This window comes from Molossus molossus, unplaced genomic scaffold (assembly GCF_014108415.1).
Source record: "Molossus molossus isolate mMolMol1 unplaced genomic scaffold, mMolMol1.p scaffold_m16_p_17, whole genome shotgun sequence".
Classification (NCBI taxonomy): Eukaryota; Metazoa; Chordata; class Mammalia; order Chiroptera; family Molossidae; genus Molossus; species Molossus molossus.
In genome coordinates, this window is record NW_023425352.1 from 57,879,143 (window position 1) to 57,894,037 (window position 14,895).

The 14,895-nt window shown below is 47.5% G+C and overlaps 1 protein-coding gene across 12 annotated transcripts in view; it reads right to left on the bottom strand.

The window, feature by feature from the left end:
* Positions 1-14,895, bottom strand: part of KCNMA1 (potassium calcium-activated channel subfamily M alpha 1) — a 701,914-nt gene that overhangs the window by 173,901 nt on the left and 513,118 nt on the right. For all 12 annotated transcript variants that reach the window (XM_036264760.1, XM_036264756.1, XM_036264758.1 and 9 more), the window contains exon 14: positions 10,252-10,407. In XM_036264760.1, the coding sequence (XP_036120653.1) occupies positions 10,252-10,407 (156 nt within the window). The remainder of the gene's footprint in view (positions 1-10,251; positions 10,408-14,895) is intronic.

Sequence of the window (14,895 nt, forward strand, 5' to 3'; positions counted from 1 at the left end):
TGATTCCATTTGCAAGACATTCTCAGAAAGGCAAAGTATATTGAGAGAGAACAAACAGTGATCATCAGGGGCTGGGGGTCTAGGGGTGAAGTGAGAGTATGATGGGACGTGAGAGCCTGAGGGGTTTGGAGGTTACTGAGACTATTGTGTACCCTGATTCTGGCGGTGGCTGCATGATTCTGCATATGTGTTAAATGCATAAAACTCTGTACACACACATACACACATCAACTTTGATGGAAGTTAATTTTTTATTTTTTAATTTTTTTTTTTTTTATCCTCACCCGAGGACATTTTTCCATTTTTTTTGTTCAGGTAGAGTGGGAGGGAGAGAGAGGAACAGAGAGAGAGAGAAACATCGATGTGAAAGGAACACATCGAGTGGTTGCCACCCGCACAACCGACCAGGGCCAGGGACAAACTGCAACTGAGGTACGTGCCCTTAGCGGGAACCAAACCCGGGTCTCTCAGGACCGCAGGCCGACGCTCTAACCGCTGAGCCAAACCGGCCAGGGCAGTTAATTTTTTAAAGTAAAATTAAAAGAGATACAGTATCTAGACAATTAAATTACTACCGAATCTCAGTGGAACCACATACTTTAAACATCTTCCTATAAAGGAAAATGGCGAGAAGCGAGGTGAATGGAACTGGAGGTCTCTGCTAACCTTGAGGACATCAGCTCAGTGCTCCACCACCTGTGCCCAAATTGTTTGAGTCATTAAATACTTTATGATGGTCAGAAGGTACGAGCAAGGTGAGCTATCCCTTTCCCTAGGAAGTGTTCCTTTCTTCCTGTTCCCAGTGCTGTTTAATCCTTCGGGTCTCACACCTTCTGCACTGGTCACTCCCCGTGCTGGAAATCCACCATCCTGCATTCTGACCCACTTGGCCTTCCTTCCGATGGCTGGGACTACATTCTTTTAGCTCTTTTACATTTACTTTCAACAGATAGGTCGTCATCCCCCTCCATGCTCTGTGGCAGCACTGACCGGAGCAGCAAATTGTCCCACGAGGCAAGGCGTTGGGGTCCAGGGAGGATGGACTGCCTCGGTCCTTCTCAGACTGAGGCACCATAAAGGGAACTGGCCAGACATGTTTTTCTATCTTTGCAATGTATCTTAATTTTTATAACATGTAGTTTGATATGGCTGAGTAAACTTAGGACACTACATTGACAAATATTGCAAAGTGGTTTCTATTCTTAGAAGCTACTGATGTGAATGCAAAAACAAGCAATGTTTCTCTTTGAGACATTTTTCTAGGGGAAGTGACATGTAACAGCAGGGAAATCACTGAGCTAAGAGCCCACCGATCTAGTGAAGTTCTGGCCTCGTGATACTATTTCCCATACGGCTGTGCAACGAGAAGCAGTCATCTTCCCATTTCCCCTGCTCCTCTTCCTTCTGCTTTACAGACGAGGAAGGTCAGAAACACCAGCTACTTGGCAACAGAAGCACATTTCCAGAATGATAGTCAATAAAATGCTTGTGTAACGAGTCAAATAAAAATAATTTAAGTAAAAGTACATATAATATAAACTATAAAGTGATATGCAAACTTAGGGTACTATTATAATCGATGTTCTTGACAAAATACCCACTGTATCATCTGTGGTGGTTCTTTCTTTGTATCCCCTAGTTTTACAGAATAATCACCTCAAAGGAACGCAAATTGTTCCTCATTGTTGTAGGCATACCCTACACGTGGTATCCTTCAGGCAGTGGTTCTCAACCTTCCTAATGCCGCCACCCTTTAGTACAGCTCCTCCTGTCTGTGGGCATGTCTGCATGTGGGCAGACCCTCCTGGGGCGGATAGAGGAGCGGTGTTTTGGTTCCTAAGACCATCGGGAATATGTGTTTTCTGATGGTCTTAGGCGACCCTGTGAAAGGGTCGTTCGAAACCCCAAAGAGGTCGCGACCCACAGGTTGAGAACCTCTGCTTTAGAGATTGCTAACCAATAGACAGAATAAGGGAACCTGATGGTTAAATAGCATTTTGAGATTGTTGCTTAAAAAATCACAGACGGTGGGTGGTGCCCATAAAACCTAAGTTAGAAAATTGGAAGTGGGGGAGGCCAGAGGACTCAGCCTATGGATGCGCAGGTGTGCTCAGAAATGCATGCAATTAGTTAAAAGCCAATAATCTCTGAAAGAGCTCATTTTGATGTCTGACCAGAGACTTGGTCAAGAGGGCCTTATGCTACATTAATGACAATACCCTGGCAACTGATAAGGGCCAGGGTGAGTGACAGCTTCTCCTGGATTTCACGGTGAATGCTGGTCATTACGGCCTCTGGCTCCGTCCTCACTGGGCACAGGGCTGTTTGCAAGTTATGTAATCTTGCTGGCTGCCCTCCCCTTTGTTCAGTCCATGCCAAGTGCCAAATAAAAGAATCCATATGTGATTACAGCTATAAAACCGAAAGGAAAAAATTAGACAAATATATAACATTTTGGGGTTTCTAAGTTTGTTTTACCTTTAATGCTAGGCAGACAGTTTACACAAATCATTTTGCTGCAAAGTAAAGAATAATGAGTTAAATGTGTTCCCTGTCACCATCAATCATGTATGTTTGCCTTTGATTGACCAAACACATAAGACACATGAAATGACTTTCTAATCATGTTAGGGGAAGGGAGGGAGGGAGAAGGGGAAAGGAGGGGGAGGAGGAGTTTCACCCTTTTTCGTTTTATTCAGAAATTCCATTGACATTTTCTGGCAATCTTCTAACACACTGTAGGGGCTTCTCTTTGCTAATAATGTTTGCCTGGAGAATTTGTAAAGGTCTGAGAACTCTTTAATTCAATGTTCAAGAAAGTACCCGGGCCAGAGGGGAACGGAATCCCTGTTAATAGTTCATGGATTAATTCCCTTCATTCGTTTTCAGGGGAGCTGCTTCCGTTCAGGTGAGCGCTGGTCACCGGCAGGGCGGCGGGGAGGCCAGGGCGCCCCGAGCGGAGAGCCAGCCGGCACCAGGGACGCACAGCGAGTCCACCAGAATGGGATGCTGGGGTTAGCGAATTCATCTCAATGCATGGGTGTCTGTGATGATTTCTGAATTTAAACAACACGCTGACTGGATTTTCTGCCAGTCAGAATGGTTTATAACCAAATCTAACCAGCCTAAACGCATCCTCGCCAAAGATTATAAAGCTTTGAATTTCAAGTTGCTACATGGAGTCAGAGCCCTTCAGCTTGGCAAGGGAACAGCATACAGTAGCAAAAGACGTTTTCAGCACCCAAATCACCCCGAAGTGTCAGTGGCTGGTCCTGGCCCCACCCAGCTGTCTGTACCAAAGACAAGCCAGGCCAGACTGAGCCAATGTGTCCGTCTCCTCGGCAGCCGTTCACTGGGCTCTGCTGCCAGCCAGGCGCCGTGCTAGGCACTGCGGCAGCGAGCAGCCCAGCCTCACGGTGCTCACACGGTCTCAGGAAAAAGGGAAAAACAGAAAACGCCACCGAGAAAGCCAAAGCCCCCAGAGAGTGGATAAGGACGTGGGTATATGTGGGTGGAGAGTGATGCAACTTCTTAAAATGAAGTTCTGACCTTTTTACACAGAAATGGCATTCATCCCATGAAACAAAGAGCATCTAGATCCTTCCTAAAGAATGGGAATTTGCACATTTATTCCCTGTAGGGGCCCTCAGAAGCCCCAGAGACATTCATAAGTGTAATCACTTTCTTCGTGATGTGCCTGCACTTGCCAGAACAGTTGTGGGATCATAGAGCACCCCCTCACTGGCCAGAACAGCTGTGGGATCACAGAGCACCCCCTCACTGGAGACCTGCGGTCTTCATGGACCAGAGGCCTCGACAGGTGGAGGTGTCAGTTCTCTCCAGAGACCCCAGGACAGACCCACACATGCCCTGGCACCTCCCATAAAACGGGGCCCCCGGGGTCTGGATAAAGCACTATTTCTTAACCTGGTCCTGGTTCTGTGGGAGTGTTGACTTCGAGGCTATTTAAGAAGCCGCCCATTTATTAAATGAACACTTTATGTTTGTATGTTATACTTCAATTAAAAGTTTGTTTTCAATCTAATGTTTTAGGGAGAGGTCTCACGGTGAAAGTAGCAGACATGAGGATTTGATGGAGGGAAGCCACGCAGCTCCGAGGGGGAGCGATTCCAAGCAGAGAGAGAAGCCGACACAAGCCCTGGCCAAGGCAGTGTGGCCGACTAAGGAGTAGGAGCACTCACAACAGGAGACCAGGAGGTCACAGAAACCTGACAGCTTAGGACCTAAAGACCTTTGTAAGGACTTCATCCTGATAGGATGGGATGCCACAGAGAGGTTTATGCAGGGGTGACGGGATTTGACTCATGCTTCAGAAGGCCTGTTCTGGATGCTTTGTTGGAGACAGACTGGAGGGAAGGAGGGTAAGGTCAGAGCACAGAGACCCGTGCAAAGGCTGGTGTAATGTTATGGGAGGCAGAGGATGGTGGTTTGGAGCTGACAGTAAGAACGGAGGTGGTGAGAGGTGCTCAGATTCTGGACACATTTCGGAAGCGGAACCAAGGGGATTTCCTGCTGAATGGGTTGTTGTAGTACAGAAGAAAAAGAAAGGAGTCAGGAACGACTGCAGGATTTCAGTCTGCGCAATGGGAGGACGGCAGAGCCAACGGTGCAATGGGAGAAAAGCAGGTTTATCGGCAAAGAACAGAAATTCTGTTCTGGGTCTGTGAAGTCTGAGATGAGACGAGACATTCAAGACGAGATGTTGAGTAGCAGGGGAATAGATAATACTGGGCTCAAGGAAGAAGTTCTGGATGGAGACATAAACGTGGGTGTCATCTGTACACCTAGAAGCTATGGGAGTAAACGAGGTTACGAAGGGGTGAGTATAACTGTACGGGAAGCCCTTCTCCACCAATGAGGGACATCTGCAGAGGTCCACCGTCAGGACACCATCTCTGAGGAGGGTGGCATTGCCCGTGAGGATGGAATAAGCAACAGCTCGCGTCTCACTCTCCTACTCACACCATGTGTATGTCCTTTGCCAGACAAACCTCTGTTCTGGCACCAGTGTTCCTTCCTGGAAGCAGAAAGCCACCTCAATCCTGCCGTATCAGAGCCCGGAGTTCATTTCAGAGACCCCTTCACCAAGCTCTTCCTCTCCACACAGCGTTGGTCCTGTGTCTAGTATACACCCCTGCACACACACACACATCTGGTTAAAAACCTCTGGTCTATAGAGCTTATATCCACCAGCCAATAAAAACTGCTGTTGTCCCCCAGAAGCACCTGAGCCAATTAGCTTTACCCCCCAAATACAGCAGTGCATGATGTCAATTCCTTCTTTGGATGGTGATTCATTTCCCCACCCTGACTCATCCCCTCATCTGCCTTGATACAGTGACTGCACCCTTGCAGAGAGGCCAGAGAGAAAGGCCAATATGATCTACATGATGGGGCTGTGCAACCCTGTGCCCACACATCCCAGTCTGAGCGGAAGCTTCTAGAAGCCCATCAGCACCTCCTAGCTGTAGGATGACATCCTGATAGTACACTGCCTAGAACATGGTAGGTGGCCAAGGAATCTCAACTGAATCAACAGTTTCCATAAGATAAACTACAGAAAGCTAAGATTTGTGCTAAGATGATGGCACTAGCTAAGGTTCCCTCTTATCGCTGATCCAATCTCCTCTTGGTATACTCAGGGACAAGCCTGGAACCAGTTTTCCTGGGTTCACATGTCTGAGTTCATCACTCCAACTTTATGTCCTCTCCCAGGCTGCTGAACTTGTCTGCCCCTGCAAATTGGGGGTAATAACAGTGCCATGTCTGGGTAGGGTCACTGGGAGAATTAAATGAGATAGTGCATATAAAGGACAGCACAGGGCTTGGCACATAGTTGGGGCTTAATATAGTTCAGCTGTTATTAAAGATCCTTGACTTATATTTCTAGCTCCTAAATCATGTTTTTATTCACACATTTATGCACATAAACATAACCCAAAATAAAAGTATTAAAAAATTTATTCCCTTGGCCACAATTATTGCTAGGATTATGTATTGTTGAAAGTTTATCTCAACATGGTGATAACAACAACGACAAATGGTGTTCAGGTCCAGCAGACGCCTCCTCAGCCCAGATACAATCTTAACGACATGGACCATTTCCCTACTGCTTCCTCGTTCACACGCAGAAAGTGTGCAGGAACGGCTGCATTGTCATCAATGGTAAGTAAATTTCACCCACTTTCCAACTTATAAAATAGAAAAAAATTTAAAAAGTATACCACATAATTTTTCCAGTTTCATAACTGATTTGTCCAACCAAGAAATAATACGGAATGCCTGGCATGCTCCAGGCTGTGTGTGTGTGTGTGTGTGTGTGTGTGTGTGTGCGTGCGCGCGCGCACATGCGCGCATGCGTGTATAAAATGGTAGGTTCATGGAGTTAAAAGAGTTGGCAATCCTGAGAACAATTTAAATGTGCTCAATTTGAAGACTTAGTGCAGACTGAAAAGAAATTTTAAGAATTAATCACCCTCTAAATACACACAACACCCACACACACAATTTATCATGTCCAAGGACAGCTAATCCTAGTAAGAATAATAGCACAATTCACAAAAATAGCAGGTCAAGCCCCAACTTGAAACCAGATATGTTGGAGCGAAAGTGAAGTATTACATGGTAAGACTCTAAAACCAAAAAAAAAAAAAAATCAATGAATCTTAAATTACATCCAAGGGAGGAAGCCAAGCAGAGGATAAGTGTGGCCACTTATTCAGGGTGAGGCCGTGGCAGACAGGCTAACTAAGTTCATTGTCTTGATCATTCTAGAAGACAGCAGGAAGATGCTGCCTCGAACCTGGCAGGCAGGTGGCAGGAGGTCAGACAGTGGTAAGTGAACAGGCCACTCCAGGCCTGGTTGATAAGGCAGACGTTGACAAGTCACAGGAACCAGAAATTTGCCTTCACTCGTTAAAGGAACTTGAGGTCAAAACTAGGTGTTGTGGACAAAATGTGTAACCTGTCATTAGCAACGAGCCACTGGGCCAGAGGACCCCTGAGCGGCCAATTCAGCCCCTTCATAAAGGCCTTGGTTGTAAAGTTAGCATGGATTTATTCAACAAATCTCAGCACACCACAAACTAGAATGCGTGCCTTGAAGGTTAAGTGAAATTAATTAAAGGCAAGCTTAAAAAACTCATTCCCCTGAAGATGTGGGCTAAAACCATAAATAGATTCCCAAAATTTTAGATTCAGTCAGAGATAACATACGCACTACGGGAGCGAGGCTTTCGGGGGCAATGACTTGGGGCCCCAGGATGAGGATCTTTGAAATTGACATGGCTGAGGGGATAGGCAAGTACTCCCCCATATTCCCTGTAGCCTCTGGGCTGGGTCTGTCTTGCACCTGCTATATACCAGTAGCCCTCTCGTTGGGCTTCCTCGCCCTCGCTTTCAGTCTTGGCTTTAAAAGCCCGGGGCTAGTCACTGAGCCTGTGACATATCATCAGTCATATTCCTCTTCCTTCTTCTCTCCATAGGGACCGAGTACAGTGTATGCTGGGAAACCAAGAAACAGACACCGCACTTGCCCAGGGCAAGGGAGAGGTGAGCTCACACTCTACCTTTGGCTTCGAGAAATGCTGTGTTCTCAAGGGATCAGATGTTGCCAAAGCCCCACCCCATCTCCCTGCATCCTAATAGGACTGCCTGTCCCCATGGAAGTGCTGTGTAGGACATGGGGGACACTGGGGGAGGAAGCAATTTCTGTAAACAATAATCCACTTACAGACTTCCTTTTCCATCTGCCCCCAAATAAAAATAAGTGAAGGCTTTGTGACTCCTGGAATGGGAGATAATATATAAACCTTTCCAAGGAGAGCATCGTGGTGGTGTGCACTATGAACCAAAGGAGACAGGGTCTGGGACCTGGAGGTGAGTGCAGAGATGACACTACAGAATGGGGAGCATGTGCTAAGGCTGCCCTACTTAGGAGAAAAATAGAAGACAGGAAGCCTTGTTATTTCCAGGTCATGTGCTTAGTGAATTCCAACACAAAGACCACCTGAATGTCACTTGGCCAAGCTACTCCTAAACCCCGAGCAGTTGGCCCGGGACACAAACAACACGGTAACATAACCCCAAGTGGGAAATGTGTTTTCAGTTATACCGAGCCGAGCCGGGCCTCTCCCACAGGCTCTTCCTAAGTAGGAAATTGGCAGTGGGCTCGGTGCGGCTGCAGGGGACATCCTTGGCTGCAGAGGTGAGGCCCTTCAGCGTCTGGAGGGAAGCTGGACAGGAGTGCTTTCTCCCTGCTGGTAATAGCACTGGAGAATCAGCGTCATATTCATTTTAGTAATTTCCCTGACAGGTGGCTCTAGTTTCCAGGCAGGCACCACAAAATCAAAACATCCGCATGTCAAGTGCCCCGTAGCAGCGGGCCCTGCCGAGGCTGCATTACATCAGCCCGAGGAAGCAGAGCCCAGGTCATCAGACCCGGGCCTGGACCCATGGGCGAGTCCCTGCTGGGAGAAACCGCGGGGCTTGTTGAACAAGCCAACAGGCTCTAGGCGACAGTTCTGTATCCTGGTCTGGGCTCCTTGTGTGGAACAGAAGAGCCCTGAGACACACGAGCTTACATCTGGCTTTGGGGCTTGTCTCTACGTCCAGCCACAGGACCACCCACCGCCCCATGTCGCCCGCCCTGTTTCCTCCAGGAGCCGACTAGCGGCCTGCACTCAAGCAGCCATTGAAAGAGACACCCTGTCCTTGCTGTGTGCTGGTCTGAGCCAGCACTCCAGGGAAGCTGAGGTCTTTGGGCACAGAGACTAGAGAGTTTTTCCAATCAAGGCATCCACTGCTCAAATGACTGAAGGGACGCAAGACAGTTTGTCTTCCTCCATAGAGCAGTGGTTCTCAACCTTCTGATGCCGTGACCCTTTAATGCAGTTCCTCATATTGTGGTGACCCCCAACCATAAAATTATTTTTGTTGCTACTTCATAATTGTAATTTTGCTACTGTTATGTCTTAGGCGACCCCTGTGAAAGGGTCATTCGACCCCAAAGGGGTCGCGACCCACAGATTGAGAACCGCTGCCATAGAGGCATGTTAACTATAAATGGGCTAAATAATGTAAATGAGGTGGGTACAGCAGGGAAGGACCTAGAAAAATATCCTGTTCTAAGTCAAACAACCGTGGAGGCCCAGATGGGCACCGAGGGCACTGACATGGAGTTGGTCCCCCTCACCGTACCAGGGCCATGTCCTCAACTCCACCAAAGTCCTCACCCCGGCGATGGTATGGCAGCAATGGGAGCGAAGGCCGGAGAGCTCATGTCTCTGATTTCACAACTTTTGGCTCCCTTTGGGTCCTCCTGGTGACACACTAACTTCCTACCGATTCAGGAAGGGGAATGTGACTAAATGAGTAGCAGGAAGGGCAATGGAAGCCCAGATCTTGAGCTAGTGGCCACCAATGCCAATCAGAGAGACCCAAACAAGACAGGCCTTACTGTACTGGTGTGCACCTCGACTGCTGAGGCTGAGCGCAGCCCTCGGATGAGGACTGGTCCGCATTATCCTGAGCTCCAAGGGCCCTGACGTAGGAGCCTGAACCCTCTGCCCTGTGTCCTAGGACACACCTGGCCTGGAGCACAGAGTGGGACCCAGCAGGCAGCGGAGTGGACAGGCTGTCAGGAGATGAGCATGTCCAGACCGCCTGTCTCATGGCGGACAGGGCGCCACTGCCGGGGACGCGGTTCGTCATTTCACTCTCCATTCAAATAACTGTGGCGTGTCAGCCCTGCTGGCCTCCTTGATTGTGCAGAAATAAATAAATGAATTATGTTGCTGGGGTTTGGGCTTCAGCACAAACACATGGTCTGCATTTATCCACACAGTGAGAGGTCCACCAGCCACTTGATGTAAAAGAGCAAAATGATAATTCTTTTCTTTAGGCGCTCTGGTGCCATATGGAATGTATATAAATCATATTTTTGTTTTAATAGCGGAGGCTTTGTTGATAGATAAACATGTGGTTTATCTAAAAAAAAAAGAGAGGATTGTGCTTTGAACAATCATTTAATGGCCATGGATGTGCCAAATAAAAATAAAAACATAATTTTGAAAGCAGTTGGCCTCTTGCCCAAATCTGTAACAAGGAATTTCTCCTTAACCAGAGTGGTTAAAGCCTGCCGATCTGTTTTGAGTTTAAGCTGTGCTCTATACTCAACCCCACGACAAACTGAATCCAGGGCTAATGTGCTCTAATAGGACAAGACGTTACCTTTATGAATGACCTCATGGAGAAGAGGTTGGCGAGCATGGTGGAGAGGCCCTGAGCCAGGCAGCTCTGGGCTATGAACCCCAGCTTCAGCTCTGCCAGGCAGATTGCATCATCACCCTCTTTCCAGTTCCAGCTTGGGATGTTTAGCAGATGGGCCTGTGGAGAGAGAACAGTGATGAGACCTTACTTTGCTACATGTTCAATTGTCTAAAATCTCCTCTGGGAAACACAGCATTGCCCAAGTGCTCAGGGTCATCCAGACCTGTCCTCGCTTTCCCTGGCTTGGGTCCGGTGCCTGGTGTTTCACTCACCTCTCCTCTTCATCAGACTTCAGTCTCGCGGAACATTGCTCCTGCACCTACCAAGCTAGAGGCCTCCCCTCAGGTTTGTCCTTTAGCCAAATACAGTCCAGAGGGACATCCCTCTTATGACACTGGACCATGCTCCTAGGATGTCTGGCTAGGTTGCTCATAAACTGGCTCCTCAAATAGACTCTAATACTCTCCAGTGTCTGTGTACTTGAGATTTATTTTCTATCTGCCTTCCCAATACTCCAGATCAGTGGCTCCCAAGCTTGAGTGGGCATCAGAATTACCTGGAGGGTTTGAACAAAATCACTGCTGGCCCCTCCCCCACGGTTTCTGATTCAGTGGGTGTGGGAGAGCTGGAGAACCTACATTTCTCATAAGGGCCAGGTGATGATGAGCTGTTGAGCTGGGGACCACACTTGAGAAGCACTGCCCTAAATCACCAGGCAAACCGGGTGTGCACACGTCACAATCTGTTGCACACAGACAATCCTGTTCGACAGTTGGGTCAGTCGCTGAGACCAGGGCCCAGAGGCATGCTCAGCCAGTTACATTTAAGTGGCATGAAGCAGAGTCACAGATGATACACTAGACGAAAGAATCATGATTCAAAGAGTCCTCCACAGTCAGAAATGTGTGTGTGTGTGGGGGGGGGGGGCAATCAGAAAGGATTTAAAAGACCTTAATGTCAAGTACAGCACTTAGGTTAAGAAAAATCAATTATATAAATTATATAAATTTAAAATGAGAAGACCTAACTTGGCAGCAGACATGAGGAAAAAGAGAAAGGAAAAAAACAAAACAAACAAACTTAAGTATGTGGATAACTAAAACCCAGAGAGGCCAACCATGTGACAAATGACAGAAAAAGCCAAAGCTTGCTTGTTAGAAATGGTCTCCAGATAAGGGAAGTGAAGGTTCCATTCTGATATGAATGGGTCAGGCTAGTTCTAGAGTACTCCATCCAGTTTAACAGTCAGATTTAGGAAGCAAAGCTGATCCTATGAATAATTTACAGAGAAAGCTGACAAGAGAGGGTGGGTTCTGGACCACACCTCTTGAAGAACAGTGAGGAGCCAGAGTGTTTGGCCTGCAGAGGGACCGGCCTTCAGGGAGACAGGTGGTTACCTCCGAACACCTAGGTGCTGTTATGAAGAGAGATTAGGTTGGTCCAGAGAGCAGAATTGGGACTGCCTGGAATATATTACAAGGAAGCAGTTATTTGGGCTTGTTTTATAAGGAACTTTCTAAGGATGTGAGTTGTCTAAGAAATGGAGAGGTCTGCCTCCAATGCAAGGTCTTTGTCCTTAAAACTCCGCAAGTGTCCTAGTTTCCGCAAAAGACCACTTGTTTTGCATGGGAGAGAACCCTCTAGTCCTGCTAATGCCAAGACTCTATGACCCTGAAGTGACTATTTCTCTCCAAACGCGAAGAACACCCAGAAGGCTGCCCTTCACTTTCGGAACAATATACGCAGTTGTACAAGAAGGAGACTGAAGACTCATTGTGAGGAAAGGGCAGGTCCTCAAGCTCCACGCTCCGCTGTCAGAAATGCCACTCTTGTGAAATTCCTTCTTGCAGAATCCAGTTCTGTGCCACCTCCTCACCCTAAGCCAGCGGGGTCTGCTCCTGGAGAGAGAACCGCGTCCTTCCTGATGACGGCATTGTTAAAGCAGCCCACGTGGGGCCGGAGCAAGGCAATTCCCGTCAGGCTGAGTGTCAGACCCTGCACACACCGTACCCTCGATCCAGCAACTGGCCCTGCCCTTTAGCTCATGTCTGTTCCGACTCTCCACTGGCTTAAGAAGGCCCCTTTCCCCTCTGCTTCCCTGGCATCGTAGCAATAACATATCAGTCTAAGTGAGGAAATACTCATTTTCACTAACATCCCCTGAGAAGAATGAGGAGAAATTAGCTCTAAGTAATGAACAATTAAATCATCAAGTGTGAAAGCAGTTGTGGGTAAACCAAGCCCGAGACAGATACTACATAACCTTCATGGCCTTCAAATGAACAAACAAACAAACAAACAAGACGTTTTCAAGAGGGTCTCTCACATCCCCTGCCTGCCAGGGTATGAAGTCCAGGCTTTAGGTCTTGGGCCCCTCGTGTGCCCATCTGGTTTGAGTTCCTTAGATGTAGTTTACATGTTCACACAGGAAAGTCATTTGTTCCATTTCTCAGGCTTCCTTTCTTTGCCCCCACATCTTCTGCCATCACGGGGCAGGGAGCCACATGGGATGTGCCAAAACCTGGGACCAGGGACTTCAGCGAGTGTGGAACAAAGAGAGGAGATGGACCCGGGAACTCTGACTGCGCTTCTGGCCACTCTGTCCTTTTCCATTTGAGGGTAGGTTGGGCCCGTGGGAAACCTGGCATGGCTGCCTGGGCATCGGGAGGGACCCTTCTAGCATGGAGAAGCAGACCTGCTGAGCAGGGTCTAGCAGGCAGGGTTCCCGGCTTCTGCCGCTGGCCGCCACCGCTGCTCATCTCGAGAAGAAGAGAAGGGATATCACACAGGTCATCCCGGGAAACCAGGAGAGGAATTCCAGCCCATAAGCCTGGGGAAGCCACCACAAGGAAAAGGAAGGTCACGGCTGAGAAAACACTTAGTACCACTGTCCCAGGGTAAGGTTCATGGTGAGAAAGCGTGAAGACCTTGCAACTCCTGGGCCATACGACTTGGCTTCCAGGTCTGAGACAAAGACCTCTCACCCGTCTGCTGGGGTGGAAAAAGCCGGTAACAGCTAAATCAACAGGAGTAACACTTTTCTAAGATGTCACAAATTATTGTTTCCTTGAAGAGATTCAAGCCATTTACACTCAAATCAGAAAATGTCCTGGGCCACAGTCTTTCCATGTTCAGAGATGACTAGGCGGCCAGGGTGTCTCTGCATGGAGTCTAGTGATATTAAACAGAGCCACTTGGGAGAACATCTATCTTTAAGGCCTGCTGAGGAGCCGCAGCGTGGTTCAGTGGGCTGTGGCTCGATCTAAAGAGACGATGGCAGTTGGCACTTGTGTTTCTTAGCTCACTGGCTGCCAAGTGACCACGATTTGTACCCTCCAGAGCTGCTCTGTCTGAGCCTAGAGCCCCAGTCTGAAGTCACACTGGGATGCTAAAATGCACAGATGGTCAGATGAGAACTAAATGAGATAATGGATTTCAAAGCTCTTTTAAAACCATAAAATATGACACAAATGTCTGAGATTATTATGATGACAAACTCAGAAGTAGTTCTACATGGAGAAAATGCAGGCAGCCTCCCGACATCCCTCTAGGTCCTAGAATACCACCACCATTTGGTCACAGGGGATTGGAATTCTATATATTTCGTATATGGTTTCCAATTAAAAAATTAACCACCTCTTGGGATATATTGACAGTAACATAAGCTACACACACCTACCAGGTCCTTTCCTGAAAGCAAGTTGTAATGGGTGGAGATCTCTGGTGAAGAGAAAATACCAAGAGAGGAAGAAAAATAGTACTGTGTGGAGAATGGAGAAAAAAAAAACATCAAAAGGGTAGGTGGGAGGACCTTAGGAAACAGAGCAAAATAATTATTATTATTTTCTTTACTAATTTTAGAGAGAGGAAGGGAGAGGAAGAGATAGAAAGATCGATGGGAGAGAACATCGAATGGCTGCCTCCTGTACACCCCCCAACTGGGGATCGGGCCCACAGCCTGGGCATGTGCCCTGACTGAGAATCAAACCAGCAACCTCTTAGTACATGGGTCGATGCTCAACCACTGAGCCACACTGGCTAGGCCAGAGCAAAATTATTAAGCAAGATGAAGGTCTATTTGCAGTCCTATAAGGAATAAGATAAAATAATGACCAGTGGACTTTCTGATCTTTCTCTAGAAGAAAGAGATGAGATGAGAGAGCAAGGCCGTGTGTCCAAGTTGCTCTGTCCCTCACACCCTCACTAATCACAGGGACAGAGTCTCACAGGTGATTTTTACCTAACTCTGAAACCCAGTAGACTGGGGTGGCTCAAAACAAAATGTGTTTTAAGCAAGTAACCCCAGGTCAGTTGATGTCTCCCTTGTTTATGAATAACTGCAAAGTGAGGCTTGTGAGCCTCATGCCATCTGGATCCTCAGTCTGTGGAGCTACTTCGAGTTTGACAAGAATCACAGCTGAAATCCTCCTTGATTTCTTGAAGATGCCACATCGGCACTCATTGGAAGCAGAAAGGAAGAAACTGACATCCCTTTGTAAACATACACCATTAATTTTCCCATTCAATCTAAACCCAGCCAAAAATCTAAACAGCTTCGAGAACTCCCACACTAAATAAAATTTCAAATCTCAAGCGGAAGAAGGA